We start from the raw sequence: 10,372 nt of genomic DNA on the forward strand, positions 1-10,372 counted from the left end.
CTGAGGTGTCAGGTGGCACCCCCACAGCCGATATCCCCAAAATGAAAACACAAAAAAGACAAAAAAAAACTAAAAGTGCAAATCGTTTAATCTCAGCCATATTTTTTTACTTATATACAGTGAAGTTGACCCAAATAAAATCCCCCCCCCCATTTATCTGTAAATTTAAAACTGTCCCTCCCCAAAAAATACATTCAACAAAGCAAAACAGGAACAATTTAAGGAAACAGACAAAACCTGCTAAAAGAAAAAAAAAGACCACAAAACTCGTAATAATAATAATATTAATATTACAAATGGCACACCACAAGTCTGCTGAGTCGAAATGTGATCGAATGCTGTTGAGTCTCGTCAGATGTGAGGTTCTTTTGTGAATTTGGAGGCCCCCCCTTGACCCTTTTTATCACTAGGGTGCCTCATCTTCCTGTGCACACCTACACACATCATAAAATCAGGCACCAAAGAGATTGTCTTTTGATACGTTTGCTTTTTGTTTTTTTGAAGGTTACATTCATTCACCGGGGGAGGAAGTATTTAAACACGCAGTAATGTTGGAATTGGTGTGCACTAGAACGAGGGTATCCAAAAAGTTATTGCCAGCTTGAAGAGTACACATGCAGTTTTTTTTTTTAATCCATTTTGGAGTGAAGTCACCATGACGACGTGAGGAAAAAGTGACCCTCATTGTGTGCGTGTGTGTTTCTGCATGCAGTGTGTGTTCAGGAATTCTCAACATCCTTGAGGTCTCTGCAGGAGGCTCCTTAAAGGCACTTAAAAAGGGGGAATTTGTTTCGTGATATATCATGAGACTGGGTGCAAGTGAAGACACTCCTCATGTGCAATCACACTCCGCTGTCTACGCGAGACTAAAACGCAGTTGCATTCACACAGTCGCAGTCACACAAACACAACAATTTCCATTATAAGAGCTATAATCATTCAACCTGACAGTAGCCTGCCTCAGTATCTGGATAGGGAAGATTCTTCTGTGCAAAAAAATAAAAGTTCACCTTCTACGTGCAGCCCAGCGTTCAGTAAGTGCTCACGCATAATACTCATCTGCGCTTCTTCATCGGCCGTGCCGTTCGTCTGCATTTTCTTAAGGAAGTCTTTTTTTCTTTCTTTAAAAATACTCTATTCTTATATGTCAGCAACGCAAAGCGATTAAAAAAAAGAAAAAGGCACCAGACTGGCACAAAGAGGAAGAGTCCCACCGCCGGCCGCTCCTGTGTTTCAGTTCAAACGAATGTGGAAAGACTGGTGGGAGGTAAAGTAAGAGGGAGGGGGTGGGAAGGGGTGGGTGAGGTCGTTCAGGTGAGCATGGGCACGTCGTCTTCTGAAGTGTTGTCCTCCGAGAGGGGGATGAGCAGCACATCGTCGTCTGAGGAAGAGGAGGAGGAGGAGAAGGAAGGCGAGGCAGAGAGGGGCACGTAGTTGGTGGAAGAGGGCGAGGCTCTGAAGCGGGAGATGCTCAAGCCTATCGTGTGGAAGATGGAGGCCAGAGATGGGCTACTGGGAGGCACGGCAACAGGGGGAGTGTGGGGGGCGTCCAGAGGTGGAGCTGGGGGTGCGTAGGGAGGGGGAGGGGGGAAGGCGACAGGAGGAGCTGAAGGCAGCGGCAGTAAAGGAGGCGGAGCTTCCAGCTGGTGCTGCGCTGGCTGTGCCAACAAGCCGAGTTTCTGGGCCACCGGCTGGTTGACCGCCTCCACGGCTGATGGGGAGCTCGCGGGCGTGGAGCGAGCTGCTTCTTGGCCTGATGTAGCGCTGTCTGACTGCTGCTGTTGCTGCGCCTGCTGCTGGTTGGAGCTTGACGACTGAGTCTGCCTGGATGTGGATCTGGGAATCAGACCCCACCTTCTCATGCGGCGAACAGCCCGGCGGATAAATCGGGGCCTACGTCTGCGGTGTGGGGAGCTGGCGGCATCCTGGCGAAGCAGCTGCAGGATTCCTCTCAGAGAAAGAGTCGAGGTCTGACAAAGAAACACAGAGCAGATTGTTTCAACTACCTTCAGCAGCTCATGTACAACATCCTAAAATCATTATTAAAAATCATTAAACCTGCTGAATTTATTTATGAGACACTAATCAAAGTTTGAGCTTAGTGTAGGCGGCTTCAGCTAATCCCATCAGGCAGAGCCAGCCACTTTATCCCTCCGCCTCCACTGCCTCAGCTGTCTCACCAAGGACTAATAAAAGAAGCTCAGAGTAAACTTGCAAAGTAACAGCACATTAGCTTCATCTTAACACTCCTCCAACTTCAGCCCACATCCAGCTGGGGATCAATAAGGCTGCTATAGATGAGCTTTAAGACAGAGAGCACTACTACACATTAGAGTGTGTGATTTAATGTAGTAACAGCTATCGGCTTTTCTGCGTTTAATTACATTTATTAAAGCCCTTAAATCAAAAAGCCTTCAATAAGATGTTGATTTGTAGGTTTTAACACATTAATTAAAACTGAAGTTAGTTAATCAGTTTTTCCTGCTGAAATTTCAACACTTGGGTTTTTTAAAAAATGCCTCTAAATGCCTTAAATGTATATTGTAACTCTGCAGGACAGGCTGCAGTGAATCACATGGGATCTTTAAACAAATGAGTATGATCTAAAGTCCTGACAGGATCCTGGATTGATGAAATCCTGACAGGTGCGTCCATGCGGGCAGTTAAAAATCTCTGGCGCTCTGCTCTCTCACCTCATTGGGGTTTTCTATGGGGAAGTCCTCGACTGGGGGGATGATGCCCTGTGCGATCAGCTGACCGTAAGAAGGCGGGGCCTGCTGCTGGATGAGCTCCGCCTCGTGGCGGTTAATTGGCGCAAACATGCTGTGAGAGAATAGAGGCTCTTTTAGATGCAGTCACACACATTGCAAACTTGCCAAGCACATTTTGTTGTTGTTTTGAAGCATCATGCAGATCCACATAAAGTATATAAATATAAAGTCTAGAAATAGATTTGACTCTAAGAGGTACTATTAAAGGTTAAAAAAAAGGTAAGCTTTTAATACACTGCAGGTTATTGGTTCCTGTTGTTGTACATAACTCAAGCATTTAGCTGAAAACAACAACGAACAGGCTGTTTTTTTGTTTTTGTGTGGAGTGTACTGTCAGTGTTGTAGGAGGCTGTGCTATCCATCTGAGAGTTACTGTCTGGCAGTTCTGGCAGCAATTAAAGCCAGAAGTTAGTGCTGAGATTATCAGCACAATATATGAGTCAGTCTTTTCTTCTTTAAAAGTGGCAAGAAAGCCTCATTATGCTTCATCAAAGGAACAAAAATAAACTAAAGCAGCTACTTTGTAGAGCAGAAGAGCTTCGGCTGCAAACCTCAAACAAAAACGCAGCAGAACCATTCAAAGACTTACCTGTACTCCCTTGTCCTGAGCGAGTACAGTTTACAGGTACAGCCCATGGCAATGACCAGAAGTAGTCCGCAGACCAGGCTGCCCACAGTTGCCGCGGTGATGACCTTGCGGGGCAAGATTACCGTGCAGTTGAGCTCGTCTGTGCCATCCTTGCAGTCCACCTGGCCGTCGCAGCGCCAGCTCTCATACACGCACCTGCAGAGGGAACAAAGAGCAGTTTGTTACCAGAGCAGGTTGGAAGAAAATGAGTGGCAGGTTCAGTTTCACAGAAAACATCAGACACCGTCTGAATTAAGACTCACAATAAAACCACAATGCTGTAAACAAGGAGAAGTGAAACAGGCTGAGTTAAAAGGATCCCTACGCTTAAGCTCAAAACTTTCCCATACACACTTTGTGCTTTTGTTACAGAGCGAGCTGCATTTAGAAAAAGGACGTTGGCCGATTTTAAGACACTGTGGCTTTTGATAAAACATGCAAACAATGGCAACTAGTTAACATTGCACTATTGTAGAACTACACAATAAACAGCAATAGTATCATTAAAAAATAATCACAATAATGTAAAACCATAATAAACAGCTGTATATGAATATAACCTGTATCAATGCTTTTTGGAGGAATGCAGAATCTCTACTGTCAACATTGCATATTTATTTCCTCATACGTAACTCTGTGCCTGTCACACACTGCTGCAGGATGGGTGATATTTCTACAGAAAAACAGCAGAACCACAAAAACCACAGCAAAGTCAATTTAAACTCTAAGATGGTCATATGTCACATACAGACACGCCCGAGCCTGAAACTCCACTAACCTGAATGGTTATGAAACAAAGCAAAACAAAAACAGCAGCACCCGTTTCCACGGTGAGTAAAATAAGCATGTACAGGGTGAGAACGCCCTCTGACACAAACCCTAGTGCACCCCCATACTCCTTTTATGTTGTGTGTGGAGCTGTGTGACACAGGTGCACACTGACCTGTCGCTGTCACAATGAAAGGTCCCCGGCTGACACACGGTGCAATCCCTCTCGTCGCTGCCATCAGCGCAGTTCAGCTGGTAGTTGCATCTCTCCGTCAGTGAGTAGCACTGCGGTTTGCTGGTCGCTGTCATCCTCTGTCCTGCCATTCCGCAGGGAAAGTGATTCGGACTGCAGTTTCTGCAGCCCTCCTCGTCCTTTCCAGTCTCGGGACAGTCCCACTTCCCATCGCAGTGTTGCTCCTGTGTAAAACAACCTCCTGCCGCTCCCCCGCACCGACCTTCCCACGGAGGGCAGTAGCCCTTAACATGAAACGTGGCGTTAAAGTTGGAGTTCTCTGTGCCAAGAACTCTTTTATACACCACTGACATCACGCCGGTGTTGGATTCAACTTGGACCGATTTGGAATTGGAGGAGCTGGTAATCTGTGAAAATGCAGAAGGATTTTCAAAAATAAATAAAAATAAATAAAAAGACAAAAACATTTGCCAGTAACGAACGTTTGGGTTGGGAAACTCACGATTTTAATAATGTCTCCTTTGCCTTCCTCTCGGTTGTAGATAGTGAGTCGGTCCCCAAAAGCTAGCGCCAGCTTTTGCAGTTCCAGACTCAGCGGCCTGGAGTCCTCAGGATCTAAAGTCCAAACACAGGACTGACTTTGACCCTGACAAGCTGGAGGGGAGAAGGTCCCATAAAAGGTCTGAAGAAGCCCTCCACAAGGACAGTCACAACCCAGTTCGTCGTTGTCATCAGATTCTTCATCAAGACACTCCACCTGCCCATTACAGTGCCAGGAGTGGGGAAGGCAGCGACCCCCGTAGCATTTAAAAGATGTTTCTGGGCAATCGCCTTCATATGGATCTGTACGAAGGGAGGAAGATAAAGGGAACATTTAGATAATAATTGGGGGGAAAAAGAGCTGGAACTGCAAGCAGGCACATGTCAGGACGTCATACCTCTGGCATAGTTCAACAGAAATGATGACACAGGGAACATATGAGGGAGGAAGTGGTGCATCACTGTAATATTTCCCCCTGGGAGCTCGATTGGCTGCGGCAACTTAGAGCCACACAGGATGATTGGATCACCTCCAGCCGATGAGTTTATAGACACCCATTCTTTCTTACAGCGGACAGAAAACTGAGAGAAGCTGTGGAAAGATTTGCAATAAGAGAAAGTTTGTATCAGTGAACAGAACCCAGTTTCTCAATCGCAGACACTGCATCTCAAAAACTTTTGTTTTTGTCTTTATTTCCATATCTGGGTCATTCATTACTTCATAAACGATAACAGAAAATGATCAGGCAATATTAAATATTTATATACTTTTAATATAGCAAAAACAATCAATGCATTGCACAACTGCTATATTTACTCTGTTAATAATTATCCCAGGTCACCTGATTTGCGGTAAAATAATTGGGAGTCAATTATTTAACGTCTGTTAACGTATGTGCCACCTTTGAGCATCCGTACCTGAGAACGATCGGCTCATCTTCTGGACCCGTGATGATCCAGCCGTCGGACATTGAGCCGAAGCAGAAGGACCAGCTGTGGTAAACAGAACTCCTGATCACTCCCACCTTATCATCCACCACCTGAAGGGAGCGCCCACAGTGGGCTGTGATAAACACAAGAAAGTAGAGTTAATAAAAGCAGTTCCCGGTTTTGCGAATAAATTAAGTGTTGTTGTTTGATGTTGAACCTGTCATGTGTGAAGAAAATGTAAATGTAAACGTCACTAAACCATGAATGGTGTTGTTTATTATCACTGTGGGCTTGAGGCATATTCATTTTCATAACATGATGAAACATGCAATGACTGGTTTTCCTTACATGAGCTGAGAGCAGGCTCAAAATGGCTCCATGCTGCAGAGGAAATAAGCAAAAAGAGAACAGAGCAGGTGCTTTATTATCGCCACTCACACAGACTGTAAATGCTGTATGACATGAAAAGTTCAAACATGACCTTTGGTTGATAAACATTTAAAGCAGCCACCTAAGAGAGATACACAAACAGCCAAAAACTCACTCACTCACCTGTTATGCAGAAAACCAGGAGGGCAGGGAAGCTGTAACTGATTTTCATTGTGGTAACGTTTCTTTTTTTTAATGTTTAAAAATGTTTTTTAATAAAAAGTTAAGGGGGGAGGGGGTAAAAAAAGAAATATTAGAGAAGTGCCATGGCAGGAAGTCTTGTTCAAGAAGACTTCGCCTGTAGAGAAAAAGAAAAGATGAGTGAGATCTGGGTGAACGACTATCAAAGTTTGGCTAGACGACAAACGAGAAACACAAAAACATCTGAGCCAACACTGGCTATTTTAATTTGTTTATTATCCATCGTAGTCATCGTAAAATAGCCATTTCCGCAATCAAATCCACAATAACTGCTTCTCTGAAACAATCAGCTGTCAGCAGCAGTTATAATGAGTAAGTTTTTAAATCAAGGAGTAACGTTTAGATGCTCCGTTGTTCATTAGGCGTTTGATGTGTTTTTACGCCGGAGGCACTTCCTCATGCAACCCCCTTCCCCAAAGCGGATTTGTATCTCCTCCTGGCATCAAACAGGCAATCTTTTCCTTGTTAGGTGTAGGTGTAAACCACTAGAGCATGTGTCAAGAGTAACTTAAACTAACTTAAACTATTACTGTGAGTAATGCATGCTGTAGATATAGCAGAATATAGTCATGTGTAAGCTGACGGTGGAGCAGAATTAAGTGTCACGCCTGAACTGAGTTTATAACTAGTTATAAACTAGTTATAACTAGTTTATAACTAGTTATAAACTGGGCGTCCATCACTTCTTATCTTCATATATGGATTATAACATTTTTAATTCTATATTAATATTACACATACTACATTTTATAAACTTCATTATTTATATTGAAAATGCTTTAAAACTACCTTAGATCATTTGTTACAAGGTACTTTTAAGATAACCACAATTACAAAAATGACAGCAGCTGAAAAATGCCTCTGCGTTATGCAACACACACACAAGCACCAACATGTATTAACACACACGAAAATAATCAGTTACTGAGGAAGTATCAAGGCAGGAAAACTCAGCAAAGGCCCCTTGAACACAGATGTTATTTTGATCTTTATTTACACACAGTCAGACGTAACACCCGACACACACACAGCGATTTCCTCCCCGTAATCATCTCAACAATGACGCCAGAAACGCTCCCATTTCCGAGAAAAAAAACCGTGAAAACTAACACTTTCCTCCCTGTTTATTCTTCCCACTTAGATAAAACTATACCGAGATCGAGTTCTGCTTGATTAAAGTCATATTTATGTTCATACGTGTTAAGATTGCCACCACAGATTAGGTAACGCCACCGTTTCGGTTTGGAGAAAGGAGCAGCTGCTCTCCTTTACAGCTTTAACAGCTAGTTCCCAGCCTAGCTAAAGGCTAACGCCAAATCTCACTGCTCGCGTCGTTTAAAGGGCATTTTTCAAACCGCGACACCCCCATAAAAGCTCTGTGAGGACAGCACGAACGACTTAAACACACAAACCAACTAAAATATAGAGTCCAGAAGCAGAAATAACACAAGTAATTCATAAAAAAGTCCAGAGCCCTTACCATGTCGGTCGGCCTTTCTTGTTGACAAGTTCGAAGCTACTTCCGTATATCACAATCCGTGACGTAGGGGAGGGAAGGCGGGGCTTGTCATGCTAAAACCGGTGCCGCTGAATGGAGCTGCAGGTTTACTACAGCTCTAATTCTCATTCATAAAAATATGTTTCTCTGTATATATATATATTAAATATCAAGCGGTTATGCTGAATTTAAAACAAACTCATAGTGTTTTTTTTATATAGCAAATTAACGCGTGTCTACAAACTACATTTGCTGATTGGACACGGTCTTGAAAGGTGAAATGTGCATTTGTTAACACAAGGTGTCAGTATCAGCTGTCACAAATATCCGACACCAGGTTTAATTCATAAAAATGGAGTCTGATTTGAATGAACTTTATTCTACTGCCAAACTTCACCAGTGATGCTAGAAGAAACAGGGAAGAGAGAAAAGTTTATTTATGCAATACAGAATAAAATGCAATTATTAAAATAGGATGAATAGATAAAACTAAATAAAGGCAAGCCTGAACAAGTGGGTCTTAAGTTCCTTTTTAAAGGTATCAACATGAGTCTGTCCACGAGTCTTATGTCCAGTGGAAGCGTGTTTCACAACTGAATGCGATTTAAATGAAAGGAGAAAGAAAGTTGATTGATTGAGTAATTAAGTAAGATAAGATAAGATAAGATAAGATAAGATAAGATAAGATAAGATAAGATAAGATAAGATAAGATCTCATCCCTGCACTCCAGAAGACCTCGTTCTCCATAGCAGATACTGCCTGCTCTGACCTTTCCTGTAGATGACCTTTGTGTTGTTAGTCCAGTCCAGTTTATCAGTCAGGTGAAAACCCAGATACTTCTATCAGTCCAAGATCTCAATGTCCATTCTCTGGATGTTTGCTGGTGTATGTGGAAGATGTCTGCAGCTGTGGAAGTCCACCACCAGCTCTTTGGTTTTCCCATTGTTGATCTGGAAGAGGTTCTGTTGATGCTAGTCAACAAAGTCCTCGGTCAGTTTTCTGTACTCCCTGCAGTCCCCATCAGTGATGAGGCTAACAATTGCTGAGTTACTCCGTTTGTGCCAAATCATATCCGATCAAAGAAAACCCGAATGACGTGTCTCCCTTCAGATGTTAGATTTTAGGCCTGTGAGGTCTAAGTCATCATCAGGAGTGACCATGAGCAATCATAACATGTCATTTTGTTTATTTAAGTTGTTCTCCCAAGATCTGGCAATCAGACAGTGAAGAAAACAGAAATCGGAATATTGACTTTTCCCCAAAAAACAGTCTGGTTAGGGTTTGGAGCTCGTGTCAGGGTTGTCGCCAATGATGGTTTAGACCTCATATGGTTAACTTGTATTTTTGAAATTTTAGTATGTTTTACACCAAAAGGCTGGATGTCTCCTAACATATGAAGAATTGTCCATTTGTGCCAAGTCACATTAAAAGTAGTTCCTGTTGTGCTCCTCCAGTTTTCTGTCCGTCTCTCCTCTTTATGCATTTATTCCTCCTCTGTGTGCGCGTGTGTGTGTGTGTGTGTGTGTGTGTGTGTGTGTGTGTGTGTGTGTGTGTGTGTGTGTGTGTGTGTGTCTGCATGTGGGAGTTAAACACACCTTCTCTTGCAGGGTGGGTTATTTTCTCCTGCCTTCCCAGCATACCTGGAGATAATGAACTCACTTGTCGGTAAGTGCTGTCTGCTATTTAAGACTAGGGACATCTTTCAGTCGATGCCTGATAGTTGAACTGGAAACAATGAAGTGAAGTTGGCTCCTTCTTCAGTACTTTTCACAAGCTCTGGTTTTTGTCTTCTCCTCACCTGTATCTCATTTCTGCACAGGAATCCCAGCTGTGTCTGAGTGAGTTATTGAAAGTTTTCCTCTGGAGATGAATTCATCTGTGGGCTTGTTCGCACTGGAGTCCTGGACCCACCAACTTACTTTCCTTCTATTGTCAGTCTTGTTATTTGCTTCACTGAAAATAAACACGCTGTCTTCAATCCCTCAGATTTCTGTTCTTTTTCTTCACTCCACTCAACTGACTCACTTCACTCTATTTTAAAGTAGAATCTTGCACTTCTAACTCTGCTGTTGCACGGCTGCAATGATTTCCAATCTTGTCTAAAGCATAACAGCTTATGCGTAGAGCATAAGCTTGACAACTTCATTCACAGCACTGAGCTAGTTTAAAATTTTCTTGCATCAAGTGTGAAACATTGTTTTGCACACTTTCACCCACAGCTGGAGATTTAATGAGGACACAGGGCCCCGAACAACATACAGGACACATGCATTCATTCAAAAACAGTATTTTTAAGTATTGTGAATTATGAGATCATACAACCACTGCTGTGAAACTAAAACCCCACAGCACACAAGCCCACTCTCAGTGAGTAGGAGCACAGCATTTTCTCCTCTTGTCTGGCACAGAGAAG

General features: G+C 43.0%; 1 protein-coding gene across 2 annotated transcripts; it reads right to left on the reverse strand.

Moving 5' to 3' along the window:
- Nucleotides 1-65: 65 nt before the first annotated feature.
- On the reverse strand, nucleotides 66-8,036 carry lrp10 (low density lipoprotein receptor-related protein 10). Of its 2 annotated transcripts, XM_085152738.1 has the most exons (10): nucleotides 7,941-8,036; nucleotides 6,383-6,557; nucleotides 6,179-6,211; nucleotides 5,819-5,963; nucleotides 5,299-5,492; nucleotides 4,863-5,203; nucleotides 4,343-4,767; nucleotides 3,361-3,555; nucleotides 2,694-2,823; nucleotides 66-1,970 (listed from the first exon to the last, which is right to left on the reverse strand). In XM_085152738.1, the coding sequence occupies exons 2-10, from the start codon at nucleotides 6,429-6,431 to the stop codon at nucleotides 1,311-1,313; spliced, it is 2,172 nt and encodes a 723-aa protein (XP_085008864.1). In that variant the 5' UTR covers nucleotides 6,432-6,557; nucleotides 7,941-8,036; the 3' UTR covers nucleotides 66-1,310. The 2 variants fall into 2 exon arrangements, with proteins under 2 accessions (XP_085008864.1, XP_085008872.1); XM_085152746.1 differs by lacking the exon at nucleotides 7,941-8,036 and having other exon boundaries at nucleotides 6,383-7,112.
- Nucleotides 8,037-10,372: the final 2,336 nt, after the last annotated feature.

Source organism: Neolamprologus multifasciatus, chromosome 3 (assembly GCF_963576455.1).
Source record: "Neolamprologus multifasciatus chromosome 3, fNeoMul1.2, whole genome shotgun sequence".
Taxonomy (NCBI): domain Eukaryota; kingdom Metazoa; phylum Chordata; class Actinopteri; order Cichliformes; family Cichlidae; genus Neolamprologus; species Neolamprologus multifasciatus.

Excerpts from the sequence above, each read along its gene's own strand:
- lrp10 (XM_085152738.1), bottom strand. The coding sequence starts at position 6,431 with ATGAAAATCAGTTACAGCTTCCCTGCCCTCCTGGTTTTCTGCATAACA. Across the intron at positions 3,556-4,342 it reads TTTCATTGTGACAGCGACAG|GTGCGTGTATGAGAGCTGGC; the intron begins GTCAGTGTGCAC and ends TTCCCTCTGCAG. Across the intron at positions 2,824-3,360 it reads CTCAGGACAAGGGAGTACAG|CATGTTTGCGCCAATTAACC; the intron begins GTAAGTCTTTGA and ends ATTCTCTCACAG.